General features: G+C 59.0%; 1 protein-coding gene across 13 annotated transcripts in view; it reads left to right on the top strand.

Moving 5' to 3' along the window:
• DLG3 (discs large MAGUK scaffold protein 3) overlaps nt 1-12,846 on the top strand; it is a 76,048-nt gene that overhangs the window by 46,826 nt on the left and 16,376 nt on the right. For 7 of the 13 annotated variants that reach the window (XM_051792151.1, XM_051792140.1, XM_051792187.1 and 4 more), the window contains 7 exons: nt 2,261-2,385; nt 2,855-3,024; nt 3,390-3,526; nt 3,843-3,987; nt 4,120-4,279; nt 7,188-7,344; nt 7,697-7,799. In XM_051792151.1, coding sequence (XP_051648111.1) covers nt 2,261-2,385; nt 2,855-3,024; nt 3,390-3,526; nt 3,843-3,987; nt 4,120-4,279; nt 7,188-7,344; nt 7,697-7,799 — 997 coding nt within the window. Of the gene's footprint in view, nt 1-2,260; nt 2,386-2,854; nt 3,025-3,389; nt 3,527-3,842; nt 3,988-4,119; nt 4,280-7,187; nt 7,345-7,696; nt 7,800-8,025; nt 8,126-8,381; nt 8,405-10,089; nt 10,114-12,283; nt 12,426-12,460; nt 12,571-12,846 lie in introns of those variants that run through there. The other 6 variants (XM_051792233.1, XM_051792212.1, XM_051792251.1 and 3 more) reach the window with 6 other exon arrangements.

Genomic DNA, 12,846 nt, shown 5'->3' with positions numbered 1-12,846 from the left:
CACGGCACACCTTGCCTCCTCCTCAGAGCCGTGCCAGCCTCGCCGCGTGGCCAGCATTGCAGGGGGAGACGCATCGCTCATTATTCTGTTCCTCTCTGCCTTTAGTCATCTCCCTCCTTCCCTTGGCTCTGCATCACGGAGGTGGGTGGACGGAAGGTTATCTGGGGCTGCCGCCTCACCCACCGCTTCCCCGGCATGCCTGACGAAACCAGCCCAGGGGATCCTTCCTTTTTGGGCTAAGCAATTCTTGCTCCGGGCCCAAGGTAGAGGCAAAAGCCTCATTTTCAGGGATTCTTCAGAGCATCCTCTGTCCTCGGGGCTGAGGGAACATGGGGAGAGCTGGCAGGACCACACAGAGAGGCCCCCATTGATGCCCCACACTTATTGATGCCCTCGTTTTAAAGCCCCAGGCAGCAATTCCCTCTCCAACAGCATGAGAAAATTTCAGTGATTAGCAGCCAGGATCAGCATGGACCATACTCAGGTCCTTTCCCTTCAGTTTATCCCCAGTGGGATCCAACAACCCTTTCTTAATGCAGGAGAAGCACCCTGGTGCCTGCAGGTGAGGCTGTCCCCTTGCTGGGAAGTTTGGTTTCCTCAGTGTACCCCAAAATTGCTGGTCTGTGACTGTCATTAATCCTTGTCTTTGTTGTAAATGCAAGGGTAAATGCAGCAGCATTTTGGGGGCAATAATTGAGGAAACACCATCTGCACAGGGACATGGCTTTGGGTTTACCCACCATACATGTGTCCTCTGCAGGAACTACCCCTGTGTCTGCATCAACCCTGATGCCAGCTAAGAAATCCCTTGAACTGCATTTTGAGGTTTATCAAAATAAAAATTAACACCTCCCAGATGATTTCCAGGTGTTGTAGCTAACAAAGGACAGGCACAACAAATGAGATCATTTTGCAGTCTCACTTGCCTTGCTGTGCCCAGGCTGGGTCTCTGTGACAATAAGGAGCTTTTTTGAGTTGCACACAGGGTAACCAGAATCTATCTTGGAGAAAAGAGAGCGGCCCCAGGCCCTTTGCTGTTGAGTGCCTCCTTGTCACATGCCAGCCAAATTCCAGCTGGCGGGAAAGTATCCAGGAGCATTGCACAGTGAGAGGCATTGGTGGCTCCTGGTGCTGTGTCATGAGTGTCAAATTGTGAGAGCAGAGACTTCTGCATCACTGCAGGAGCTGATGCTGGGACCAGATTGCTGGGGAGAAGTGCAAGCCCCAGCTGGCTGTTGGTGCTAAGTGATCCCAGGGAGCCTGAGCTCCAGTGTGGCCCTCCTGGCCACAGCTCCCCTGGAAGGGCAGAGCACCCCATCATCTAACACCAAGCACTGAGGCTGTGGGCAGCCAGGGGAATGCTTGGCCTGAGCCCACTTGTGTATGAGAAGCAGGCATGATAGTATGTGACTAAGTGTTAGCTCTTCTGCATGAGAAAACAAGACTAGGAGCCATCTGATTTTCAAGGCAGAGCAAAAAAAGCAGGAATTGTCCACTTGTATCAAGCATGGATCTGGAAGCAACGCCTGTGAGTGTGTCACTAATGAGGATCCTGCAAGTGGGAGAGGCGGCAAAGGGCCACAGCCACTCAGTCCTGAGATGTTGCGGGAATGGGTTGGAGATGAGCTGTGGCCTCTGCATTCCCCCCAGGCATACTCCAGCAGGAGAAGCTCAAGTGATGCTCCAAGCATGTGTGTGAGGAAGAGGAGGCGTAACTGGAGACCCCACTCCATCCTGATAGCCACCTCCACCCAATCCTGCAAATTTTGGCACCAGCATCACTGGTCCCCCAGCTTGGCTCTGTGCCAGGGCTACATCCCAGGGGTGTAGGGAGGCAGGGGTGGGATGCTAGTGACTGGCACAATCCCCGCTGGTCCGTGCGGCTGCGGCGTCAGTCTCTCCTCCTGGGGAGCAGCCAGCAAGGGGAGGTTTTCTCCGCCAAGGACCACCTCCTCTTTCCCCAGCCTGCCTCAGAGTCTCTCCGTGGAGACGCGGTGGTGAGGGAGGTCCTCGGCGGCTCCCACTCTCCCACTCCATCTGTTCAGCGCTCCACGCTGCGCCGAGCGCTCGGCTGATGAACGCTGGCCTCTCCTCCAGCCGCGCATCCCTCTGCCCCCTGGGCCAGCCACCCTGGGGTGGGACGGATGCTCTCGGGGCTCCCACACCCCAAACAGTCCCGCAGCTGAGGGGAACCATTCCGGGAGGGCCGTCAGCGAGTGGTTGCCCATGGGGGAAAGACGCGGCGTTTGATTTCCCGCAGGGTAACTCCGGGCTCGGCTTCAGCATAGCGGGAGGAATCGACAACCCCCATGTTCCGGATGACCCGGGTATCTTCATCACCAAGATCATCCCCGGGGGAGCGGCAGCCATGGATGGCCGTCTAGGGTGAGTACAGGGCTGGGGGAGCAGCTCCATCAGGGTGTCACCCAGGATCTACCCCAGACCCTCTAGTCCCCTTCCCTGCCATGGGCCCTGGCCCCCCCGTGTCTCTTCCCCACAGCTAGATCCTCTCAGTACAGGGATGCCCCTCCGTCCTGGCCACCAGCCTCCTGTCTGTAGCCACCCCTCCTCCCCTCCCTGTGCGAGGTTCCTGCTCCCATCCTTCCAGCCACAGCCCAGGGCAGGATCCAGTCTTTCCTCTCATATCGCACCTCCACCAGGGTTGCACCATGAGGACCAGCCCCACTGCCTCCTGCTTTGGGAGGGACCATGCTCTCACCCCAGCAGGGCAGGATCTGGCCAGCTTGAGCAGCTTTCCTTTGTGCATCTGGAGGAGGGTGGCAGATGTAACCAGAGGAGGGTGGCACGGGCTGGTGGTTCCCCAGGAGAGCTCAGGGCCACGCTGTGCCCACAGGGTGAACGACTGCGTGCTGCGGGTGAACGACGTGGACGTCTCCGAGGTTGTGCACAGCAAAGCTGTGGAGGCCCTGAAGGAAGCGGGCCCCGTGGTGCGGCTCGTGGTGCGGCGCCGGCAGCCCCCGCCAGAGACCATCATGGAGGTTAACCTGATGAAGGGCCCCAAAGGTGAGCCCCTCACTCTGCTCGCTTGACTGGGGTGCCTCCCAGGAGGGTATGGGGTGACCCCTCGGTGTGAGATGCCAGGAGATGCGGGGCAGCATCGTGGGGCATGTGGGATGCAAGGTGGCACTGCCGCAGTGCAGGATGCTGCGGGGTAGCCCAGCAGTGTGGTATGCTGTGGGGCACAGGGTATGGGAAAGACCCACAGCACAGTGAGTGGTGACTGGGCTGGCTCCAGGCAGCTGCAGGGTGGCCCATTGCCTGCTGAGTTTGGGACAGAGTGAGAAGTCCAGCAAGGCAGAGGGGCCATGTGCCAGCCTGAGATTCTGTCCATCTGCGTGTCCCTCACCTGCCTTCTCACTCCTCCTCAGGCCTGGGGTTCAGCATTGCAGGGGGCATTGGGAACCAGCACATCCCTGGCGACAACAGCATCTACATCACCAAGATCATCGAGGGAGGTGCTGCCCAAAAGGACGGGCGCCTGCAGATCGGGGACCGGCTGCTTGCGGTAAGCCCCGTGGCCACAGCCAGCCGTGAGGTGAAGCTGGGCAGGCTCCACCATGCTGCAGTGCTCATCCTGAGCTCCAACACCCTTCCTGTCAGCAGCCTCATGCCCCTTCCTTTGGGTCCCCACTGGGATGGTGCTGTGGGAGGGGCAGGAGCAATACTGGCTGCAGGCAGAAGGGCCAAACCCAAGGAGATGAGACCCTGTCTTTGGAGATACTGCAGCACCTACCCTGTGGAAAACTGCTCCCCTCCTGCAGGACTGCATTGGTCCCTGCCCTCCCACTCATCCATCTCACCCAGCCCTTTCCCTCCGGCAGGTGAATAACACAAACCTGCAGGACGTGCGGCACGAGGAGGCAGTGGCTGCCCTGAAGAACACCTCTGACATGGTGTACCTGAAAGTGGCCAAGCCCGGCAACATCCACCTCAACGACATGTACGCGCCCCCCGACTACGCCAGCAGTACGTACGCACTGGGCTGGGCACGGGGGCTGGGGGGCACGGAGTGTGCTGGGGGGCAAGAATGCTGGGCTGGTCTGCATGTCCTCGTTGTGCATGGATTTCTGCTCCTGATGACCTTCTCCTCCCCTGCAGCCTTCTCAGCCTTGGCTGACAACCACATAAGCCATAACTCCAGTCTGGGCTACCTGGGCAGCGTTGAGAGCAAGCCTGCCTATCCCGTCCCAACCCAGGTGACTCCGTCCCGATACTCGCCTATTCCTCGGCACATGATTGGAGACGATGACTTCACCAGGTGAGTACTAGGCATGAGCATCCCCTAAGCCCTGATGCTTCTCCTTTCCTCTCTTTCCCTCTGTGGTGGCTTGACCTCATCCCCACTGCCAGTGCAGAGCCTCAGCCAAAAGCCTGTAGGTGCACGGTGCAAAGCTTTAGGCCCCCACAATGTGCTCTGTGCTCACCCACCTGCTGTGTCAATCCCTGGCTTGCTGCATCCACTCCCTCTCCATTCCCTCTCCTGCTCTTTCACAAGCTTTACTCATCTTCATTTCTGCTTAGTTTTCCTGCTTGTTTTACAATACCTGGAATACAAGGTGTCCTCTGCCAGCAGTGCCACAGGCTCCCAGGATGTCCCTAAGTGGAGCTGTGCTGGGGATGAAGGGCTGGGGGGAGCATAGCCTTGCAAACAAGTGGGGCTCCTCCTCCCTCACTCCTTGAGACTGACATCCCAAATCACCTGCACACAGGTACCATTTCAACAGCTGCCAGCCCCGGGCTTGCCAGCCCCCTGCCCAGCCCTGCCACAGCCCCCTTTGCCCTACTAGAATCATTTATGCAGGTTTGTTTCCAGAAACCAGGAAATAAAGAGGAGCACAAAGACATTATTGCTCTGAGCCTAAATGTGGTATAAAATTTCTTCAAAGCCTCAAGCTGAGAATGAGAGAGCGAGATCTGGCAGGTCCTGCTCTGCTTGCCCAGGCTTACAGCTTTCACTCTGCTTGCCACAGCCTTAGGGCCAGTGTTGAGCCTGCTCTGGATTTGGTATCCCCAGGGCCAGGACTGTAGGCTTAGGCTGTATTCTAAGGACCAACACTCAAGTTAGTCTTAGGGCTGGCTCTGCATCTGGAATAAGGTCTCAGGCTGTTTTTGGGGTTGTGTTCACAGTGGAAGATAGCTTTGGCTGGGATTCTCCCATTCTGCACGTCAGTGGTGGATGCTGGCATGGGAGACCATGACTTTCTGTTTGCTGTCAGGTCTGCTGTCCTCCTGGAGAGTGGCTGCACTCATCTTTGTCACAGGGATTTCTCTTTTCTTGGTGCTCAGCCACGGCTGGGTGCCTTTGCATGCCATGACCTGTGCAGCACTGGCTTCCACACACCATCCACACACCATCTCTCCCATATGGTCTTGGCACCAATGATGCCAGTTCTACAGCCTGTTTCTGGTGCTGCATCCTCACCAGGTGTAGCAACTCCTGTGCTGTCAGGGCACTAGGGGATGATGCCACAGGCAGTAGCAGTGCTTTCTGCCATTACATTGCACTACAGAAGCACTGAGTCCCAGCACTCAGAAAACACACCAGGGACACTGATCCCATCAGGATGTCCCTTCTTACATGTACCAGCATTCTTATTGGTAGGTTAGAGAGTGGAAAGAACAGCCCAGCTTAGGCTGGACACAGCCAGTGGCAATGGCACAGTGATGTCTATGCAGTGGCTCAGCAGTGGCTTGGCAGCAACAATGGCACAGTGATGGTTTGGCAGTGGCACAGTGGTGGCTCCCTGTGGCTTGGCAGTGGCAATGGCACAGTGGTGGCTCGGCAGTGGCCCCGGTGCAGCACGTGCCGGTGGCCACTAGAGGATGGTGCTGCCTTGTGGAGGGCCACACTGCAGATGGGCTGGCACCACTGGGCCACCGTGCCCAGCCACAGCCCCCTGCTCCCCAATAGATTCACAACCTGTGGTGGGCCAGCACCTTCCTCATCCACCCCTGGACAGTGCTGAAAGCCTCTTGTGCATCACTGACCCCGCAGGACACCTTCATCACTGAGGGTCTGTTGGCTGTGAGGTACCTGTCTGAGGCTTCATTTCCTCTGTTCATTCCTGTATCTCTCTACCTTCCATCAAAGTGTCTAGTCCTCATGGGTGCTGGACGGGCTTCCCCTCAGACTGAATTCGGATGGTGGTTCCTGCACATTGCTTGGGCAGCAGCAAAACCCAAAGGGCAGAGCAGGTTCATCTCCTGGTTGGAAGCAGGGTTTGCAGACCCAGAAATCTGACCTAGTTCTTGCCCTGGAAGAACTCTAGCCCTAGGGACAGCTTTGCTGCAGAGGGATTGAGAGCTGCAGCCCTCCCTGACCCCTTCCAACTGACCCTGTGCTGCCAACGCCTGCAGGGGCAGGAAGGAGTTAAGCCTGCAGGGACCAGTAGAGCAAAGGCTTTGTCCTTTCAGCACTTCCAGAAAAAACCCTGTGTATGGGTGGGGAAGCCACTGGCCCAGCAGCTGTTGGGAGGCAGAGACAGGCATTGCGGGGCAGTCATTGCACAGAGCATTCTGAACGTTCCTGCCCCTCATGCTTCCCGGCAGTGCTGCCAGCAGAGCCTGCCACACCTCAGTGTTCACTATCAATGCCTCATCATCCATGTCCTACAGGGGACAGCCAGCTCTGTCCCCCTCCAGGCAGCAGCGAGGCCACAGGAGCAAGTGTGACCAGAGACAGGGGACCGGAATGCTGTGCCTAGTGGGAAGCACAGGGACAGAGAGGAGCAGCTGGGGGAGTTGGGAGAGTTAAGCTGTGCTCACTCCAGGGTCTGGGCAGGGCAGGAGCTCATCAAGACCTCACAAGGCATCCTGCACTTCTGTCTATCCATTTCCTGCTCCTCTTGCTCCTTATGAGATGATTGCCTGGAGCTAAGTGATAATTCAGCCCATCAGGACTCCCCCACAGGGAAGGATGGTGGGAGACTTTTCCTGGGGTGCTGGCACATGTTCCTGGAGGTAAATCCTGACACCTGCATCCATTAAAGCACCAAAACCTTTCCCCATCTGCCCAACTGATGGCAGTGATGCTTCAGCCTGGCCGGAGGGGCTGAAGAAGACTCCAGCCCCACCCATGTGCTGGGAAGCCCGGACACAGACAAGCCTGTCACCAGCTTTGCTGCTTCTCACTCTGATGTCTCCCTGTCCCTTATCTGTCCTTTCAGGGAGCCGCGGAAAATCATCCTGCACAAAGGCTCCACTGGCCTGGGCTTCAACATTGTTGGAGGGGAAGACGGTGAGGGGATCTTTGTGTCCTTCATCCTGGCTGGAGGCCCTGCTGACCTCAGCGGGGAGCTGCGGAGGGGAGACCGCATCCTCTCGGTGAGTAGGTGGGGCATCCACTGCCCCTCCATGGCCTCCCCCAGCCCCGGGAGGACACCTGTCTCCTGCCACCCCAGCAAGACGCAGCTCGATGGGATGCACGCCCAGTGCGGGTGTGGACATGGCTGCGGTGGGGGGCAGCCCCGGTGGCCGGGAGGGCCGGGGGCTGGTACCGGGGATGTCGGTATAGAGATGCCGGTACTGGAAGTGCCAGTAGTGGGGCACGGTGGCAGGGTGATGAGGCACTGAGAGTGTGGGTACCATGGCTATCGGTACAGGAGCGGGGCAGCGAGACACAGGGCACACCCCGCCGGTCCGGTCCCGTCCAGCGGAGCCGCTCTGTTCCCCGCAGGTGAACGGCGTGAACCTCCGCAACGCCACCCACGAGCAGGCGGCGGCGGCGCTGAAGCGGGCGGGGCAGACGGTGACCATCATCGCGCAGTACCGGCCCGAAGGTACCGCCACGGGGAAACCGGGAACCGGGAACCGGGAACGGAGACCGGAGCGGGGCGGGGCGGGGTGGGCGGGGTGTCGCGATGAGGGGGCGGGGCATGCAGATCAGGGGGCGTGGCGGTCGCTGGCGCGCGGGCCGGGGGGCCGGGGCGGGGGCCGGGGGGCGAGGCGCCGATTGGCGCGGGGCGGGGCCCGAGGGCGGGGCGGGCGCCCATTGGCCGGCGCGGCGGGAGGGGGCGTGGCCGCGGCGTCCCGCCGGCCGTGCCTGCGCGGCTTTGTGTGAGGGCAGGGCGGGAGCGGGGCCGCGGCCGCCGCCCCCCGCCGGCAGGTGAGCTCCCCCGCGGCACCCGGGCCGGGCCGCCCCCCGGCACCGCCGCCGCCACCGGGCTCGGCGGGACGGGCTTCTCCACGGGGGAGGAGGGAGAGCTCTGCGTGCCCCAGGGCGTCGCCGCGAGGCCCGGCGCCGTGGGGTCCCGCGGGCCTGGCTGGGGCACACCGCGGCCGGGGGGGTGCCCTGGGGTCCCTCGTGCTGGGGGCGACCCGCCGTGCGGGCGGGGCTGGGTCGGGGTTCGCCCCCACCTCCGAGCATCGCACCTGCGAGCCTGCGGTGAGCGCCGGGCTCTGGTTCCAGCGGCCGCGCGGGGCGGGTGGTCCCGCGGGGGGCAGCGGGGGCAGCGGGAAGGGAGGAGCTGGCAGCTGCCTGCCCGAACCCCCCCTGGACGGCAGCGCTGGAGAGTGGCCCACTGGCTGGGAGGGGGAGCGCTGGGAGGATCCTCCCCCAGCCAGCGAGGGGCCAGGGGATGCTCCCGGGGCTGTGCCGTGCCCCGACTGGCACCGTACATGTGCCGGGATGCACCATTCCCGTCCCTTGGGAAAGGGGTCTCTCCTGAGCCTCACTGGCTTCCTCCACCAGCGGTTCTGGTCCTCTCCAGGGAGGCCAGCGTGCCACCCCTTTGTCTTGTGCCTCCTCAGAGGCATCGCTGGGCAACGTCCTGCTGATCCCTGTCCCTGCTGTTCCTCCTCTGTCCCGTGGCAGAGGCCACTGGGGCGTGGAGTCATTAGTGCTGCTCAGGGCTGTGCTGTGGGTGTGGGGTTTGTTTGTTTTGGCTCTTTTTTTTTTTTCTTTCCTTCTTTCTTTCTTTCTTTCCAGGAAGCACTTAATGTTCTTGTATTTCTGGCTCCCTTTGCCACTTGAGATTTGGCAAAGACACCAACCAAGAGTGGTTTTTAAATGTCAAACAGGACAAAATGTTTTCAAACCCCTTTAGACCGAGGAGGAAATGTCAATGCTGTGTAGCTGGTGGCTTTCTGGGTCTGGGATGGCTCCTGGCATGTGTGGGCAGCAGCACCCAGCACCCAGGCTGCAGCCATCCCAGAAGGCAGCATTGGTGCTGTGGAATACAGGCTGTTGTATTTTGGAAGTTGCTCTCGGTGCTCCAGAGGCTTGAAGGCCTGGGAGCCATGGAGAAAGGTCTCTTGGGTGTGCGTGAGGCTGAGCCTCCTCAAGGGGACGTGTGGTCCCAAATGTTTGCCTTTTCCACATTCATCACAGCTGTGGGAAGAGCAGGAGGGCTGGATTGTAGGATGTCCAAAGGAAGAGATGCTGGTGGAAAGGAGATTTGAGAAGTTTCTCCCTGTTAGCAGGGGCAGAGGATGGCACCAGTCTCCTATACCTGAGCATGGGTAGAGCTTCTCTTAGGCTGCTGGATGAGAGCAAGTGTGCTCTGTGTCTGACCTTGTGCAGGTCTCAGGGTGCAAGGGGCCCTCCCTGTGGTGTCCTGCCAGGCACTAGTAGGGAAAAGAAGCAAAGACCAAACCAAGGAAGGCTAGAAGGAGGAGCTGCTGTCCTGCCTGGTGCAGTGCCTTTGACCCCTGCTGCATGCCATCGAGGAGGAGGAGGAGTGATGGTTCTTCTGAGTTTTTGTGAGGTCCCTTCCCTCTGAGCACTTCTCCTGCTGACCTTTGCCTGCTGCTATTGCCAGCACTCGGGTTTGGCAATTCCTCTTCCTGCTACAAAGCCTTGATATTCCTCACCTGGAAATACTAAAACTCACATGATGGCGTTTCTCTGAGCTGGCTGCTCAAAGGGAAGTGCCAGGGCTGTGCAATGACTTCTGAAAGCTTCCAAGCTTTTCCCAGAAGGGCTGTGCTCCCTTCTGCTCGCCTGGGCCTGTGGAGGGAGGTGTCTGTACTTTAACCCAGCACTAAAATGCCAGACTGAAGCTGTGGGTAATTTTTGCAGGTGGCTGGGCTGAAGCCTGTGGCTGAGCATCTCTGGACTCTGCTGATTGCCCAGCAGAGCCTGCCCGGGCCTGGGTAAGAGGGTTTGGATACTAGAGAGAGCAGGGCACATGTGTATGCAGGGCTTTCTGCACGCTCAGGCGTTTCTTTCCAGTGCGGCTCCCCTCTCTACCAGCACCTTCTCCTTTGTGCTGTCTCCTGGTGCCCAGAAATCAGCTGCAGCCCCACTGCTTTGTTGGCTGTGCTGGGCACGTTTGCAGGTGTGTCACACACGTATGCTGGTTCTGGGGGTCCTTGGGGCAGGCGGGTGATCCCTGATAAAGGTCTACAGTCTGCACTCGGGGGTGCAGAGTTGTGTTCTGCTCCCAGCACCGAGCTCACCCCACGGGGCAGAATCAGTCCCAGCTCCAGGGGCACCCACACCCTGGGAAGAGCAGAGCAGTGGGAGGGTAGAGTGGTGTTTTTATCGAGCTGCTGAGTGAGGAGAGCAAACATCCCGGCACGGCGTCCTTCTCCTCGATGGCACTCACGGCAGGAGGTGCCGGGTCCCCTGTTACATACTTTTCAGTTTTGATAAGCGTGTCCTGAACCTGTTGAACACTCAATCCCATGGGGATCAGCCATGGCTTGCCTCCCTGCTGAGCCATGGGCAAGCTTCCTGGGAGGGTTTCAGCTGCACAGAAGATCTTCCAGCGTGCAGAGGTGAAGTGGCTCAAAGCTGGGGAGCAAAGGCAGGAGCAGTGCTGGCTGGGGGTGTTCTCCTGGTAGTTGTCTCAGAGACTGTTCTAGCATGCCATGAAGAGGGTGCTGGTGGCAGCTGGGAGCATCCTATGCCCTATGCTGGGGTAACCTTGCCTCCTGTGCTCTGGGAGGGAGGTGGTGGGTTTGCTTTGGGGCTGCTGCTCCTCCGTTCTGTGCCCTCCCACAGTCGGGGTAAGTGTGGGTTGGTGTCTCCTTGGGGAGACCCTTCCTAGGGCAGGACTGTATTCACTTACCAGAGGATAAAGCCAGAGCAGCCCCTGTGTCCTTCTTCAGTTTGCCACAACCAGCCTGGTTTGTGCTTCTTGTCATGCCAATGGGCTTTTCCCACCCAAGGAGCATGGCCACTCCAGCAAAATTTTGAAAGTCCCTTTCCATGTAATGCCCCAGCCAAGGTGGGGGTGTTTGAGAGCTCTGCCCTTAGGCTGCATGCAGGGGGTGCATAGGCAGTAGCTGGCAGGGCAATTACACCTGGGGGAAATAGCCTTTCTGTACCAAAGAGGCTTTATGAAGCAACTGTACCCACTCCTGACGGATGCTCTTCTGGGATATAGGAGCTTTTGAGCATCCTGGGGCAGAATGAGCTGTGCAGGGCGAAAGGTGTGGAGTGGGATGAAGCTCACTTCCCTCTGCTGGGAGCTCCATAAAACCCTGATGCTGCTTTGGTGTCAGAATTCAATTTTCTTAATAAGCCTTGCCCATGCCTTGTTGCTTCTGTGTTTTCCTCTGCTGGCAGAAAGGCAGGTGGGGCAGTGGGTGCCCTTTGGTGTGGGACAGCTGAGGGTCTGGTGATCTCCACATTAAGAAGCTGTCCCTGCCTGGTGTTGCAGCACCTTTGGATGTTGCATAGCAGAGGAAGGGGCTTCATGGGGAGTTTCTTTGTGTGCCACGTGGCAGTTTTTGTGTGTCTTGCCTTTCTTTTTTTTTTTCCAGTCTTTAAGTAAAAATGCATCTTTGGCAACTGGGTGCAGGACAGGGATGCCCAGGCGTGTCCGATTGGAGAGTCAGGAAATGCCAAACTGCAGCTGCATCATCCCATAACCCCAACCCTACATTTGTCTGCACCAAGAGTCCACGGGAGAGGGGCTGGTTCCCAAACACAGCCCATGGAGCATGTCTTAGCAGTGTTGCTGCTCCCCCCGTGTGATGCAGCTCGGTTGGGGCTCTGCTCTGCAGCGAGCACTTGCCTCCACAGCTGAGCTGCTGTGTTCCCCTCCACAAAATTAAAACCCAAACCACCTCTAAACTGCTGGGTTGTGGTCTTTGAGGCTTTCTAGGCAAGTCTTACAGCAGAGATAAGGCTAGTCCTCTCTCACCTATAACTGCAGGTTATGCCCAGGGGTATGAGGGGACATCTGATGGGGTGAGCTGTGGCATTGCCAGCAACTTGCCTGGTGTTTTTCACCTGGCAAATTTTCCTGGGCTGGCCCTGGGTAGGGAGGCCGGTGCCTCCACCCTCTGTGTGTCTGCCCGACCTTTACACCCGGCTGAAGGTCGGGCTGCCGCGGGGCGGGTGCTGGGGTGGCGGCTGCTCCTGCCCAGCCTCCTGGCAGGGAGGTGCCAGCAGCTTCTGGAGGGTCCCCCAGCTCTTCCTGCAAGTCTCTGCCGTGGGGATGTAGGAGCAAAAGGTGAATTCCTCTTCCCTGCTCCCCTTCCAAGGGCAGGGGCTGTGTTTTGCCTCCCCTGCCTGCTGGGGAGAGGGGCTCTGCTACCAAAAGAGCAGTAGGTGGGGACCCCCCCAGTTTCTGCGGTCGTGCTTTGCTGCTCCAGCTGGTGGGTGATGGTCTCCTGGAGGGGTTCTCACTCTCTCTGCGTGTTTTGAACTGCTCTGTAGGTCATCAGCTTGCTGAGCCCTGCCGAGCCGTTCCCTCATGGAGCGTGGAGGTCTGGCAGCCCTTGCCTGAGCTGCCTGTCTGGGGTGGGTTGGGAGCAGCTGGTACCCTGCCTGTTCCAGATGCCCTGCTTGGATGCCTGCAGAGTGCTGTAACCTCTTTAGCTTTGCCCTCCCTCGTGTGCAGGCTCATGGGCAAGATGCCTCATGGGCAGGCC

Source organism: Manacus candei, unplaced genomic scaffold, assembly GCF_025592945.1.
Source record: "Manacus candei isolate 608988 ecotype Guabito, Panama unplaced genomic scaffold, ASM2559294v1 h1tg000003l, whole genome shotgun sequence".
In the NCBI taxonomy this organism is placed as follows: domain Eukaryota; kingdom Metazoa; phylum Chordata; class Aves; order Passeriformes; family Pipridae; genus Manacus; species Manacus candei.
The sequence above is the reverse complement of the archived record's forward strand: the minus strand, read 5'-3'. Positions and strand labels throughout refer to the sequence as shown.